We start from the raw sequence: 16,169 nt of genomic DNA on the forward strand, positions 1-16,169 counted from the left end.
GCCAGCCAATACATTACCAATAAACTTCAAATCATGCAAAATAATGCACTTAGATCATCCTTAAGCATTCCTAGGAGACAACACATCTCGGAAGCTAGGCGTAAGAACAACTGGCTTTCCATCAAAGACCGAACCCAACTTAAAACAGCATCCCTCATACACAAATGCCTTAACAATGCTGCCCCACAATACCTAAGGGACAAAATCGCCAAAAGAGTATCTATACGTCGTTCAAGGACTGCTCACTCCTTCTGCCTTATTGTCCCCAGATTTAAACAGAAAAAATCAGGGGGCAGCAGCTTTCCTGTTTTGGCCACTCAGCTATGGAATGCCCTACCCTCATCTCTGCGATCAGACCAATCCTTCTACAGATTTAGGATAAAGCATTAAAAGTTGACTAACTTCTAATGATATATGATGTCCGTTAGGAGATTCTTCTAGATCTCTTATCATATGACACTGTCTTCTGCTATGTTAATTGTTGAAATGTATCTTCTTATGCACCATACTGTTGTTCCCTGATTCTTTATTGCATATAACTACTGTAACTATTCCTTGGTTTGCAACTTGCAAATTTGAAATGTACTTGTAAACGCGCCCAGATACCTCTGGGTTTGGTACGCGATATAAATCAATAAACAAACAAACAAACAAACAAACAAACTAACATACAGAAATGTGGGGTGGACAACTGCCACGGTATTAATGAGAATCCTCAGTGTCAGGAAGAAAGAGACAGGCACTCACTGCGATCCGGGTTTTGTTGTTTATGAGCCGTCCGACCTGCTCCTCCAGGCTCCTCTTCTGCACATTCACTTCCCTTATCAACAGAGAGAGCTCCTCCTGTAAAGCAGAAGATACCCTGATCAGTGATGTAAGCATTCTGTACTTCCTTCAAGAATTCCAATGTCATTCCTATCTTAAAAAGGCCCCTTTTAGATCTGTTGACTCCTTTAAATTTTCGTCCTATGTCTCCACTACCTTTCCTCTGAAAAATGTTTGAAAGAGTTTTTTACTCTGAAGTCTTTTCTTTTCTGAATCTCCACTCCTTACTCCCTCTCCTGCAATCTGATTGTCGACCTCTTCACTCAACTGAAACGAATTTACTCCCTGTAACTAATTCTCTCCTCTATGCTCGCTATTCTAAGCACTCCTCTCTTCTTATTTGACTTGACCTCTCCAACACGGTCGATCACCACATTCTTTTCTCTAGGCTCCTATCACTTGGTACCTCTGGTGCTGATCACAATTGGTTATGCTCCTATCTATCTTGTCGCATGTACTCTATTTCCTGGGCTGGACAGTCATCTCTTTCTGTCCCTCTTAACTTTGGGGTCGTTCAAGGGTCAGGTCTCTTCCATTTAATTTTCTCTCTATACAAAATCGACTATTATTTCTTCTTGTAATATTTCTCATAATTTATATGCAGATTAAACTAAAATGTTCTGCTCCTTTTCTTCTTTTTCAGAGTCTCTGCACTCAAAACTCTCTGCTTGCCTTTCTTCTATCCAGTGTTGGTTTTCATCCCACTTTTTACATCTGAACTAATCTAAAACAGATAATCTATTCTTTCCTTCTCGCATTCCATCTCCCATCCACCCCTTCTATTCTTTCCCCCATCACAGCTACTTTTATCTAATTCCACCCGGGATCTGGGTATCACCTTCAACCCCTCTTTGTCCTTCTCCTCTCACATTCTTACCACTGCCCGGGCTTGCCGCTTCCATCTTTTCAATATACATAAAGCTCGCCTTCAGGGAAACCAAACTCCTTGCTTCTAGCTTCATCTTGGCTCAGCTCGATTACTGTTAGTTATTTATTTTTATTTATTTTATTTATTTATCTATTGATTGTGCATTTGTTAGGCGCTTATACAACAAGTAAAATTGGGTTTCAAAGCGCTCACAGGGCAATACGGAGGGAACATGGGATAGAAAAGAATGTATACACTAGATGATAAAGACAAACCTACTAGGCCGTGTGAGAATTCAGAGCGTGCAAGTGCAGGGAGAGGGGAAGGGAAGAGGGAGGGGGTAAGTGCTAGAGTGCCTGTGCTTGTGAGTGAGCAGCAAGGTGTAAGTGCCGAGTGTAGGAAGTGCTAAGGAACTTTCATCTGTAAAAAATAAAATAAAATAAAAAGGTGGCAGGCCAGGGACCCGAAGGACACATAGGGGCCCTGGTCCACAATCAACAACGACTGTGAGATTAGCAGAGGAGGGGAGAAGGAAAAGAGGAGGTGAAAAGCAAAGTCTTGAGGAGCTTCTGGAATTTTAGGAGGTCTGGCTCAAGACGAAGAGGAAGGGGGAGGCTGTTCCATAAGAGAGAGTCAGCTGAGGAAAGAGATTGGCCACCAGCCCTCTATTTAGCGAAACACTTGACACACAGAGAGTTGGTGCCAGAGGAACGTAAAGGTCTAGAGGGAGAGTATTTAGTAGAGCAAGTTGCGGATAGCATGGTCCCCGGCCCCAGATAACCTTTTGGATGATGCAGAGGGGTTTGACCTTGATCCTTGCACCAACCGGGAGCCAATGAAGAGTTTTTAGGGCAGGAGCGATGCAGTCCCTGGGCTTGAGGCCGAGGATAAGTCACGCTGCCCTATTCTGGATTAGCTGGAGGGGTCGTAGGGAGGAGGAGGGTAGATTCAAGAGAAGGCTATTGCAGTAGTCTAGCCTAGCGAGCACCAGAGCTCTGGTAACATTGAGCTTCTGGGGGAAAGTGAGAAAAGGGAGAATTCCTTTGAGAAGGAAGAGTTGACAGTTGGACTTCTTGGCAATGTCCTGAATGTTAGGCAGGAAGGAAAAAGAGGAGTCGAAGATTACTCCCAGGTTTCTGGCTTCAGATTAAGGAGAAGGTGGAGAGCCCATAGAGGATGGCCAGAGTGAGGGGAATAAAAAAAAGAGGGAGCAGGGGTCCCAATAGGAAGGATCTCAGTCTTGCTGGCATTGAGGCAGAGATAATTGGAAGAACACCAAGACTGGATGGAAGATAGGCAGTCCGGGATGATTGCAGATGCGAGAGGGTCAGCAGGAAGTTTGAAAAAGAGTTGTGTGTCATCTCCGCAATACCGGAAGTTGGGGGAGAAGGAGGAAATTAGGAGTGCTTGTTGAGCAAGGTGTGCTAGGGAGAGAGGTTGGATGCCTGGGGCACCTCACAGGTGCAGAAAGAGGTAGGTGAGGAGTAGGTGCCCAGAATAACCTGTGACGAACGGTCAGTTAGGAAGGAGGTCAGTCAGTACAGTGCTCGCTCCGAGATACCCAGGGTATCATGGAGCCGTTTTATGAGGATGAAGTGGTTGACCATGTCAAAGGCGGAGGAGAGATCGAGTAGAATGAGGACAGCTGAGAGTTAGAATCCACAGATGCAAGTAGTTCTTCATGGGTGTTCAGAAGAGCAGTTTCCGTGCCTCTGGATGCTCGGAATCCAGACTGATGGTCGTGGAGACCAGCAACAAGTTCAGTGTTTGAAGTAAGTTGGGGTAAGGCCAGCTTCTCCAGGGGTTTCCCAAGGAAGGGGGTGATAGAAATAGGGTGGTAGTTGGCTGGATAGATAGGGTCTGCTGAAGGTTTTTTCAGGAGGGGGCACTCAAGGGAGTGCTTGAGGGAGGAGGGGAAAGAGCCAGTAGCAAAATAGTAGTTGCAGAATTTAGCGTGTGCAGGGGCAAGAGAGCCAATGTTGTCCTTGATGGTTCTGGAGGAGCAATGGGAAACCTGTTTGGATGAGATATGATATGATATTTTATTTGTAACACGCTCGTACACAAGTGTTTCAGAGCGCGACAAGGCAAGGGAGGGGAACAGGGGAGAACAAAACAATGATCTTACTAGGCCCAGTGACATTGAGAACGTGCAAGTGCATGGGAAAGGGAAAGGGGAAAAGTGCATGGAAGGGGGAGAGTGCAAAGTGCAGAGCAGAGGAGAACAGATCAATAATAATAAGTACATAGATAATGGAACAATAAACAGGGGCAGTGCAGTAAGCAAGCGGCAAGTGCTGTGTTTACGGCAGCAGAAATGAGTATGTCTGATAAGTCTATAAAGAGAAGAAAATGGGGTGCAGGGGACTGTATGGGTACAGATACAGTCCCCCGTTGTGAGGGGTGGCCTGGAGGCAGTGCAGAAGGGTGGCAGGGTGAGCAGGTACCTGTGTCCAGGGGACACATGAGACCTTCATACAGCGGACAACTATGGTGACCTCATCAGGTGTGACAGGGGAGAAGGAGTAGAGAGAGGAGGAAGGGGGGCGGGAGGCCAAAGGAGGCAAGGAAGTGTGGGAGGGGTTGGAAGAGGGAGTAGCAAGGGAGCTCAGGATGTCCAGAGTTTTACTGGTGAAGTGTGTAGCCAGTGCATTCCAGAGAGCCTTGGACGGAAGATGGGAGGAGGAGGCTGTGGATGGGTTGGCTAGTTCCCTGCATATTTTGAAGAGTTCAGCCATGTTGTTGGAAGCGCCAGGTACCTGTGCTTGAATGTGGGCCCTTTTCTTGGCACAGATGGAGAGTCTGTAGTGCCTTTGGAGCATGCGGCAGGCCAGTTTGTCAGAGGGTTAGCCTGAGGTTTGCCACTTCTGCTCTGCACTTGCGTTTCAGGGCTGCGAGTTCAGAGTCGTACCAGATATTACGCTTAGGAGCAGGTTTCAAGGGCTGGGGCAAGAATGTCAAGAATGTTAGTAATGGCCAGATGGTGGTTGCTGAGAGCAGAGTCACATGTAGAGTCTGGAGTGGGGGGATATGAGGGAATGAAGGCGGATGTGAAGGCAGCAGCTGACACTTGTTTCATCGGATGGATGTTCGTGAGCGAGGTTGGCAGGGCTGGAAAAGGTGCAGTCAGAGGGCAGAGGGAACCCAGCTAAGAGGCGAGGAGAGAGTTGTCTGACCAGGAGAGAGGTGTGATCAGTGCGTGGGGGGGAGTGGCAGATCAGAGTGGATGATTGCGTTAAGAGTGTGTCCTGCCGTGTGGGTAGGACCAAAAGGGTGTAATGAGAGCGAGAATGAGGTGCAGAGGTCAAGAAAGAGAGTGGATGCTTTGCGAGAGGATTCCAGGTGGATGTTGAAGTCGCCCAAGAGAAGGAGTTTAGAGGAGGTTGGGAGGAGAGAGGAGCAGAAATCAGCCCATTCGTAGAGGAACAGGGTTATGGCGCCAGGAGGCCTGTAGGTCGTGGCAATGGTCAGAGAGGAGGAGGGAGAGATGACCAACTTGCAAACCAGGCTCTGAAAGGAAGAATAATGCTGGGTGGGTATGAGGGAGGAAGGAACACACTCAGGGAAGATTAAGGAAACCCCATCACCAGCACGGTTAGGTCGTGGCTTGGAAATTATCTTGTAGCTATCAGGAAAAAGAAGGGATTCAAAAGTTGTGACTGAGCTGGCATTGAACAATGTTTCGGTAAGAGTGAGAATGTCGAGTTCAATGTCTTCAAGAAGGAGGCAGATGTCGGTGGAGTGTTTGTTGGCTGAGCGGGCGTTACTTGTGGCCAAGTGAAGGGGGTCTCTGCCTTTGAAGGTTTTCCGAGGAGGAGCACAGGTGCGAGGTACACCAGTCGGAGGGGGAGGGAAAGGGAGAGTGGTTGGGTGAGAAGCAGGTGAGGGAAGGAAGTTAATGAGGGAGAGCAGGTGCCGGTCAAAGAGAAGGAGGTTAGGTTGAAGACCCTGAACCCAAATTTTGCCAGTGTGGTAGACATTAATGGTATAGCGGGATGATGAGAAGCCCGCCAAGAGGACTTCCCACTTGGTGCCACTATTAATGGGGGAGGATGTGAAAGGGGAGGGAGTAGAGATGAGATGAGGAGTCCATAGATATAGAGAGGGGATAGAGAAGGGAATATCAGTGAAGACCTGTCTGGAAGCAGCGCTGACATAGGTGTCTGCGATGGGTAGGCTAGGGTTGGCGCTCAGGATGTCTTTTTTGTGCTTTCTTTCTTCCAGACTTCGTGAAGGGTAGGTGGTAGTGTAGCAGTTGGAGAAGATAAGAGAGATGGTGAGTGCCATTGGGGGGGTAGAGGATAGTTGAAGACAAGAAAGGTCACTGCACTGTACTGCTCTAGCACAAACTCTCCAGGCAGCCTAGTGGTTACAAGAGAGGCACAGAATGAAATACAAAATCATAGGGTGCAAGATGTTAAACGCACACACCTAGGTTTGAAAATCAAACAGGGCACAAAATGCAATGCAAAATTATAGGGTGCAAGATGTTAAAACACACACACCTAGACTTGAAAATTGAACAGGGCACAAAATGCAATGCAAAATTATGGGGTGCAAGATGTTAAAACACGCCTAGGTTTAAAAATCAAAAAGGGTACAAAATGCAATGCAAAATTATGAGGTGCAGGATGTTAAAACACACACACCTAGGTTTGAAAATCAAACAGGGTATGATATGCAGTGACCATGTTGTGCGCTCGCCGACAAGGGATTTGCAAGATTTCTTTTTCCTTTCTTATTAAATCATCCCAATGCAGTAGCGAGCCCGCCAGGGCTTACCTTCTATATTCTGTGGAGAAGTGCTGCTCCAGCAGCTTGGTCTTCCTATCTCCTCTCTTGCCCCATTTCGGTATATTTACCACTCATCTGCCCGTTTTATCTGTTCTCTTCCTTATCGTAGATCAATTTCTACTGTTCATAGCTCTCTTCACTGATTATCCTTTTAACATTGTCTCCAATGCAATTTTCTTTCTATTGTCGTTGAGTGCCTTTGTGGCATGGCTCCTCTTTATCTCTCATCTCTTGTTTTCTGTTACCAACCACTATGTCTTCTCTGTTCAACCACCAACGTCTTCTCCGTTTTCAATCTCTGTCCTCCTTGCGCCCAACTGCATTTTTGCCCGTTCTCCTTACTGGCCTCCAAGTTCTGAAATTCTCTGCCTTTATCAATTCGTTCTCTTGACTAATTTTCATTATGAAGCTCACGCTTGAAATCTCATTTTCTTTCTCCTCTATGTAATGTGAGGGTGTAGAAGTAAGAGACTGACACACAGGTTGCATGCTTTTAGCTATAGACTTTTATTAATGAGGAAATAAAAGAGAAAACCCTGTCTGACCCTAGTTCTAAGAGGGGTTTCCCTGCCTCGGCCAATACTAAGGAATCTTTCAGGATGTCCGTCTAAAGCAAGAGTTCACCGTCCTCTTTCCAATTACCTATTTCCGACCCTTACACTACAAACTTAACTAAGAAAAAGGGATGGTCTTTTTGGTACAGAAGAATGGCTCCATTCTTCTGGGCGACAACCAAAGTTCAATTCCAGAGGATGCAGAAATTAAATTTTCTCAGAAATTGCAAATCAAAGTTTCAAAAAGGATTCCTTGGGTTGAGTTTAACAAAAAGTCTTGTATCTCCGCAGTGTTATGGGGATAACTCCCTACCCCTTTTTGCCTTTCTCAAAATGTAAGTGCCAAGACAAGTGCCTTTCTTCTCCCGGCCTGTTTATCAATGTTCACTGTACCAAGAGAATAACCCCCTTCTCTTGGCTCTTTCTACAATGTTTAACAGTGCCAGAGGATACTTCTCCCTTCCACTGGCTGTTTCCAGTTCTTCACAGTGCCAAGAGAATGTCCCCGTTCTCTTGGCTCTTTATACAATGTTCAACAACAGCAGAGGGTATCTCTCTTTCCCCATGGTTTCTTTCCAGCTTTTCACAGTGCCAAGAAAATGACACTCTTCTCTTGGCTCTTTTTTAAAATGTTCAACAGTACCAGAGGGTATTTCTCTCTTTCCCTGGTTTCTTGCCAACCTTTCACAGTGCCAAGAGAATGACTCCCTTCCATTGGCCCTTTGTGCAATGTCCAACAACACCAGAGGGTATTTCTCTCTTCCCCTAGTCTTCCTCCAACTTGCTCCGCAGTGTACAACAAGTTCCCAGCCCACCTGGTTCACTATCCTGCCAGGTACTGTGACTGTAGGGCTGATCCCGGAGGCAGTTTTATTATGTGTGGGTCCCAGACCCTTTTTGGCTCTTCTTGCTTCTTAGGACTTATACCCGGTTCACTAGACCTTCTTACTGTTGGTTTCTTTTTCTCTCTTGAAGTCCAGGCAGCCCTGGTTTCCCAGTCTGCCAGAGACTGCCTTGCTCTGTTGGGTCCCAGACCCTTTTTGTAGGTATTTCTTTCTCTTGGGTCCCAGACCTCTTTGTGTGGCTTTCTTTCTCTTGGGTCCCAGACCCCTTTTCGTGGCTTTCTTTTTCTTGGGTCCCATTCCCCTTTGTGTGGCTTTCTTTCTCTTGGATGCAGACACCTTTGTGTGCCTTTTTTTCTCTTGGTTCCCATACCCCTTTGTGTGGCTTTCTTTCATTATCCCGTAGTCTAGGAAGCCCTACCAGGCACTGCCCCGAAGAAGATTACTCTGGATTTTACTTCTTACACGGTGCAGGTCCCAGACCTGTGTCTCAGTGTGGTAAAGTCCCTCAGGGTTCCCAGCAAGCCTCCCGGTTTCGCAACCCTTCTCTGACAGCTCACTGGTCTTCGTTCGCAGCTTCTGGGTCTCTCGCCCCGCTACTGCACCTCCTTCTTTCCCTCGGCTCTGCAGCAATTCCACCACATCTTTCTGCTTTGGAGCGGCATGCTCCACGTTTTGGACATGTTCCAGCTTCTTTGTCCAGCTGGTTGCCAAGCTCTGGTTTCCTTCTTCTACTTGACCATGGTAGATCTGTCAGGGATGCCTCTTCCGGCGGGCAAACATCCCATCTGTTGCACTTTCCGTGCTTCAGTCCCTCCAGTGGCTCACAAAGCTTCAGGTTCCTCAAGGGAGAATCGCTCTCTCAGTTCAAATTTCCCTCTTCTTTTTCAGGTATGTTCCGACCAATAGAAAGTCTGAGTAAACTAGACCTCTCACAATGGTTTCTGAAGGTTATCTTCATTCTTCTGCACTTCTTCCTCGTCCCAGTACTGATCTTCAGAGCTCCCAGTGGGTCAGTTGGTCTCTCCCTTGTCTCAGTACGTAGGGGATACAAGCCCCTCTTGGAGTCTACTCTCTTCTTCGTTCCAGTACTTTCTACATTACTGATATGGCAAAGGTACATGGGTACACTAGGGAAGAAAGTACAGGTAGGGGGGCAGGAAGATGTGTTAGGTGGGTTATGGGAATACCATGTTCTCCCCAGGCTATCACTAATCTGATAGGGGTTTTCCCTCCACATAAGATCCACCTGCTGAGTACCACCCCCAGGGGGACTTTTGAGTAGAGGCCTCACCTCCCTGGCCTCATGGAAAGGTGCTCTCCCTAGGGGAGAAGTGACGACATCCGGGGATTCATCACAATAAAGATGACATTCTTTTACATTAATTTGTACCATCGACTGACTTTGCCTGCTGTTCCTTTACATTGTAAGCGCTATATAAGCACACATAAACAATAAACAGATGCATTGAGCCCCCTGCCTCATGTGGGAGGATATCCTACAGGGTGATGGGTCATCACTTTATGGTAAACATGTCCTGTCCTCAGTCAGAGGGGAATCCTTTATTACGATAAAAGGCTAGAAGGCAGCCCTTATGGTCTTTGAGTCCTGTCCTTATGAAGAGTTTATAAATCTTTGAATAGTAAGTCACATTTGATGGTCACTCTTCTAGTCATCCTTCTTCCTCCAAACCATTGTTCACTCCTGAATGCAGCCTAGCCCAAGAGTTGCAGTGAGAAGGATAGACCTGCTGGGGACTTCATCCATGATCCTCATGCACATTGTCCAACACTGGAAAGTTGAAGAGGGATGCTTTGCAAGCAGTAATTACCGTTACCGTATGCAGCAATTCATGCAATTCACCAGGTTGGTGCTAACAGAAGCAGATTCCAGAATTACAGCACGCCATATTTCTGCGAATCTGCACGCATTCTCTTTTATTTATTTTTTTATCCATTTCCACTCCTATTAATGGAATGGAAATTGATTGGATACTATGGTTGGGCATACCAATTCTGGACAATTTGTGGTAACGGAAAAAAGGATATTTTTCTTATCCTTGTCTGAATCAAATTGGAAAGATAATGAGCTAGTATGCACCTTAGATGCCCAACATTTTACCTACCTTTTGGTGTCTGCATGCACACATTTGGTTCCTGCAGTGAGGGAATGCACTTATGCTTCTCGTCAACATAGGAACAGCCTTTTAGAAACGGGAATATTTGCAATGTTTACCTCTGTGACTCGTGAATTGAGGATCCATCGCAAATTAGCAAAGTGAGCGGGTACAGCAGCAACTCAGGTTGCCCAGGACCATGGCTTTACTAAGCCTGTTTTTGGAGCAAGCTGCTAGCTTCACACAACTACCTGTCACACTACCTACCACCCCCTAACGCAATGCTTTGCCTGCCCCAAAATCTCCTCCCACCTCCTCCACAGTGGCCCCTCCAACTGCACCTCTGTATCGGCTCCCTTCTGTGGCCCCCACAGCTCCATGTAATCTGTGGTGCTAGCAGGTAGAATGCCAATGTCAGCGGTCTGTATCAGGTGATAATGACCCACCACACACATTTACGGCCAACATTAATTATGTTCTCCGGTGCTTTTCTTCCCAACAGGAAATATAAGGGCTATATCTTGGTCTTTAATGGCACTCATAGATTTATCTTGTGCACCCTAAATTCACAGGACCACATTTGCTAAACACACAACATGTGGAAGAAAATCATACAAATCAATTATAGTGGTGCTCCGGTGGAATCCAATATGACCCCCACAAAGGACCGATCACTGGTGCTTACTGCAGTGTATCTGGTGAAGTCCTACACTATGCCTATGGGCCAAGTGTTAATGTCTGCTCACAGTTTATCTAGTGGAAGCCACCACTACCCTCATGGAGGAAGGAATTTTACCTGGTGACAGTTTATCAGTGAAATCCAACACTACCCCATGAAAGATGGAGTATGACCTGCTCATAGGGCCTCATTACACGGACGGCGGTAAGGGTTAACGGTCACCGTTAATGGCAACGGTGACCGTTAACCCTTACCGCCGTACTACGAGGTCCCTTTGCGGGTTGGAGGATTTAACGCCTGCTTCTTGCAGGCGTTAAAATCCAACCCGCTAAGGGACCTCGGAGCTAATTACGGCACCGCAAAATTGCGATGCCGTAATTAGCGCCTTCCCCATTTCCATAGAGCCCTATGGGGCAGAAATGGGAATGGGGAAGGGCAATGGCGGAAAGGGGATTTACCGCCCCTCCAACCTTGGAATGGGGCGGTAAATCCCCTTTCCGCCAAGGCGGTGCCGGTATTTTACCGGCATGAGCCATGGCGCTAATAGCGCCATGGCTCACCGCCTACCGTGTAATGAGGCCCATAGTTTCTAAGTGGAACCCACCACTGCCCCATGGAGGAGGTGGAAGGGGCACTGTCAGCTCAATATTTAACTTCTTTAATCCAACACTACCATTATGGAGGATTTTGGAAAAGTATGGGGATTACGAAGGATTACTTACTTACACTTTATCTAGTGGGATCTAACAGTTCTCCCACACTAAGTGAAACACACCACAGTGACACCTTTGTTCAATAAGCCCTCACTGGATACCCCACTGACTACCACCCCATCCTCCCTGAGATCATCAAATCATAGATAAACTAGCCATCACACAATTACAAGACTCACTTGAAAAGGTCCACCTACTGGGCTCTCACCAATCAGTTTTCGCCCCACACACAGAACAGAAGCAGCCGTCTTCGACATCAGAGAACACCTTTGTGAGTCCAACTCTAACCAACCAGTAATCCTCACCCATCTCGACCTATCTTCGGCCTTCAACACAATGGATCGTTCTATCCTTCTCTCATGCAGGACTCATTCAAGATCACTCGCATTGTGCTAAATGGATAAAATCCTTTCCCCCAGGCAGATCCCAACAAATTAGACTTGCCTCCTATTTATCATGACCCGCAAATATAGATTGCGGAGTTCTTCTGGTCTCATCGCTTGCCCTCTCCACATTTCAAAATTATCAAACTATGGTACAATCAAAATGAAGAAAGCAAACCCCTTAGTTAAAACACAAGACAGGGAACAGACAAAGTTTAGCTAGTTGAAGTAACAGATAAGAAATTAGCCTTAAGATTAGCCTGTAAAATAGAAAGAGAGGAAGTAGAGCGAACAAACAGAGGGAGGGCGTTTCAGCGTTTAGGCGCAAGAAGGACAAAATAAATGAGAGGATGCACATGGGGTTTAGGGACAGTAAGAAGAAATTGATTCTGGGAACTAAGAGAACGAGTAGGAGAGTAGAAAGAAACCAATGAAGAGAGATAAGCGGGATCAAGACCATGAGTACATTTAAAAACAATTGGGAGAAAGTATTAAAGAAGAAGGGTCTTGATAGGGAGAAGTGAGATAGAAAGCAGGGCAGGTGTAATTGAAGAACGAAAAAGAAGCCGAATTATAGATAGAACGAAGAGGATCAAGGTGGGAGGCAGGGAGACCAATGAGAAGAGATTAACAATAGTCAATGAGAGAGAAAAACAGGCAAAAAAGAAGACGCTTAGTAGCATGAAAGGAGAGATAAGGTTGAGCATGGTGGATATTGAACAAAGCATAACAACAGGAATGGGCAATAGAGGAAATATGTAAGTAAAATGAAAGAGAAGGGTCAAAGATAACAGCCAAGTTACGAGCAGAAGAAGAGAACAGGAGGGAAGAGGGTCGAAAAGAAAGAGCAGGAGGAAGGAGAGTAGGAGAAATAGTGGTAGCAGGGAAAAAGAGCACCTGAGTCTTCGAGGGATTAAGTTGAAAAAAGTGAGAGCACATTCAGTTTTGAACAGCAGAGAGACAGTTAAAACAGTAGAATATAAAGTAGAACCAAAAGAGGAGAAGGAAAATGTGGGTGTCTTCTGCATAAAGATGAAACAAAAGGTTGACAGTTGAAATAAGTTCGGAAAGCAGGGCAGTGTAGAGTGAAAAGAGGAGGGGGCCAAGAACAGACCCTTGGGGAACACCATAAAGAAGGGGAAACAGTGAAGAAGTGTGTCCAGCCTATGTTACAGAATAAGACTGGCGTGAAAGATAGGAGTGAAACCATTGAAGAACAGGGCCAGAAAGACCAAAAGTAGAAAGCGAGGAGATAAGAAGAGAGTGATTAACAGTATCAAACACCGCTGAGAGGTCAAGAAGGATAAGACTAGAAGAAGATGTAGAATGTCGACCCAACAGAAGAGCACTGGAGACATGCACAAGGGCAGTCTCTGTAGAGTGGGAGGGATGGAATCCAGAGTGAGGTGGGGGGTAGAAGATTGTAAAGATTAAGCTAAGTAGATATTGGAGCATAATTAGCATCATGCTCAAGAAGTTTAGATTCCAGTTGAAAAAGAGAAATGGGTAAAAAAAATGTGCAGGAGTAAAAGAGTCCAGAGAGGGCTTTTTAAGAACAGAAGAATAAGTGCATGCTTAAAAAGAGATGGAAAGCAAGCAAGAGCTAGAAAAGGAAGAGTTCATAAGAGAAGTTAGATATGAAAGAAGGTGAGAAGATGAGGATAAATTAGTGGAATAAGAGTTGATGGAAGAGGATCAAAAGGAGAAGCCATAGAATGAAAATGGGCAAGAAGAATCAGAAAGAGGAGAGAAGGAAGATAGAGAGTGAGAAGAAGAAATAACAAGAAGGAAAGAAGAAGGAGCTCCAGGGGTGGGAAAGGGGGTTCAGAGAGTAACTACTTTAGATGTAAAGTACAAAAGAGGTCAGGGTGCCCTTCTGCACTTAAGAAAACAGCATGATAACTCTTTCTGTGGGAATGCATCCACTCAAGAGTCCGCAGCCACATATTTTAGCTTACTGTACCTTTGGCAAAGGAGGAATATCCATTTACAAATCATTCTTTGTCCCACCCACTTGAGCAGTCCAACACCAAAATGCTATGGCAATCGTCCTTTGAACAAGATTACTAACAGCAACCCCAGACATGTGTTTGGGCCTAGTAAGGCCTCATCAGTGAGATGAAGCTGTGTCTCTCTGCGTACAGTGAGCAAGGGGTCCACATCCGGATAACCCTTGGTACTCTTGTTGAAAGGAGGATTGCCATAGCATTTCAGTGCTGGGCTGCTCAGGTGGGCGGGACAAAGCCAGATATGCAAATGAATATTCCTCCTGTGTTAAAGGTACAGTGAATAAAACATGTGGCTGTGGACTCTGAGTGGGCACATTCCCACAGAACAGGTTATCATGCAGTGTTCTTTCTTGCAGAGGGGCGTTGTGACCTATTTTTAGATCCAAAGTAGTTATCAAAGTCAGAGGATGAAAGAAATGAGGGAAGAGATGAATCGGGGGATTGAGGAGAAAGAACAGTATGAAGAAGTTGAAAAAGACGCCTCTTTAAAATCTAGATATGACCACCGGTCAATATCATCAAATCATTTAACTTAGAATTAAAAATTAATGCAGACACAAACTGGTTGCAAGAGACAGAATCTATTCTGACCAACACCTGACCCCACAATACTAGTGCCCTGATTCCACCCACAGCTGCCTCAAAGGGATTCTGGCTGGATACACATCAACAATATCACATTCAATGGAGAAAAATCCAAAATCTTAATTTTCATCCCAACTCATCCCTCCACCCTCTCATTTGCTTGGACTTCACAACTATGCCCAATCTCCCCTTCCAAATGAGTCCATAAGTTAGGAATTCAACTTCAATGAGAAAAGTATTATGCAGACTGTGAAGGCATTATGAGTTAGACACAGACAACAAATCTTTAATTCAAATCAAAAGGCAGGGTGGAGTAATGCCTAACTTGCTGTATGCTAAGGTGGAATATCCCTACTGTGAGAAACCTGAGAAACCTGAGGGTGTTCTCACATCTACTCCCCTTGAATCCTCTTTGCAGGTTGCCAGGGAAAGGCCATCGCTATTGGATGCTGACTCTGGGGGTGGAGAAGCGAGGGATTGGGCAGTGGGTTCTTTGGGATTGGAAATGAGATGTTCTCAGGCGAGACGCAGTATTCAGCATTTCACTTCCATGAAGAGTCCGCTATTCCAGAGGCAATTATGTGATTTTGTTATTCATGTCCCACAGGCCTAGAAACTAATGGAAAATATGACCAGTCCAGGCACACCATAGAGAAGGGGAAGAGGATTAAAGGTAATATGGGCAAGACATGGTATCCCCCTTTTCCTATTGACACCCGCCCTAACCCTCCCCCAACCTTTTTGGGCCCCTTATTTTTCCACATACAATACTTGACAGTACTAAGACAAGGAAAAGGAGACTGCAAGTAATTAAAACCCCACCCTTTCAACACTCTAGTACTGGGACGAAGAAGAGGCAACTAAGAACACTGAAGACTACACTCTTTTACCACTCTGGTACTGGGACGAGGAAGATGCCTGCTAAAAGCTGTGAAGGTCAGGCATGTCCCTTTGATTGTGGTTATGCTGGGCTAATTGGACATCCACACCTGCAGCCTGTCAATGGGCTGCAGGTGTCTCTGTGCAGCAAACCGAATGCTAAGAAGGGACACATATGGAGAGGCTGTCCCTTTGATGTTCGTTCAAGATGCTCATTGCCTTTTGCTGAGATGTGAACACAAGGGTGCCTGAGAGGCAGTTGTGGGACCCCGACGTGAGGAACAGAAGGCTGCACGATCCGGACTGCTGTAAAGCCTAGGAACGCGACCAGTGAGTTTCTATCCAGTTGAGAAACCCTGTGCGTGAATGTTAAACTGAATTATTCACAGATTACTTTGTATCGGAGTGGTCATGTGTTTGAGGAAACACGTTTTTGAAGGTCTCTGATTCAATCCATTGTTCAATACTGAATAACCAAGAAGGTCTCCGAAGGATATACTTTACTATTTCAATACAGTCAACATTTTTACATACAATGAAAGCACAAGCGTGACAACAAACTTTAAAGAGACAACGGATATATTTTGTGCTGAAAGTAAGTTTTGGGGAAGGGAACCCTGAGACTTTAACTCTTTATTGACTTGTGACCAAAGTTCTTTTGGTGCTTGGAACTTGGGGAAGAGAACCCCCGAGTACTGGTTAAAACTGTATTATCCTGACCTCCAGAGAGGTAACTTTGAGACTTTTTGTTGAAACTGATTTATACTTGAGGAAGGGAGCTAAAAGGAAGCTGAGAGCTGGAAGAGGCTCAGAACTTTTTGTTGCACACTGTTTCTTTTGGATGCTGACATCCTACACATTGTATAGATTAGTGGTGAGGGCAAGATAGGTTTTGGACACAGATTCCTCAGTTGAACTCTT

At 45.6% G+C, this 16,169-nt stretch overlaps 1 protein-coding gene across 2 annotated transcripts in view; it reads right to left on the reverse strand.

Annotated features, from left to right (window-relative positions):
* The window catches only part of TRIM50 (tripartite motif containing 50), a 360,887-nt gene that overhangs the window by 145,706 nt on the left and 199,012 nt on the right, over window positions 1-16,169 (reverse strand). For both annotated transcript variants that reach the window (XM_069614781.1, XM_069614782.1), the window contains exon 3: window positions 748-843. In XM_069614781.1, coding sequence (XP_069470882.1) covers window positions 748-843 — 96 coding nt within the window. The remainder of the gene's footprint in view (window positions 1-747; window positions 844-16,169) is intronic.

This window comes from Ambystoma mexicanum, chromosome 9 (assembly GCF_040938575.1).
Source record: "Ambystoma mexicanum isolate Mex_15411 chromosome 9, UKY_AmexF1_1, whole genome shotgun sequence".
Taxonomy (NCBI): domain Eukaryota; kingdom Metazoa; phylum Chordata; class Amphibia; order Caudata; family Ambystomatidae; genus Ambystoma; species Ambystoma mexicanum.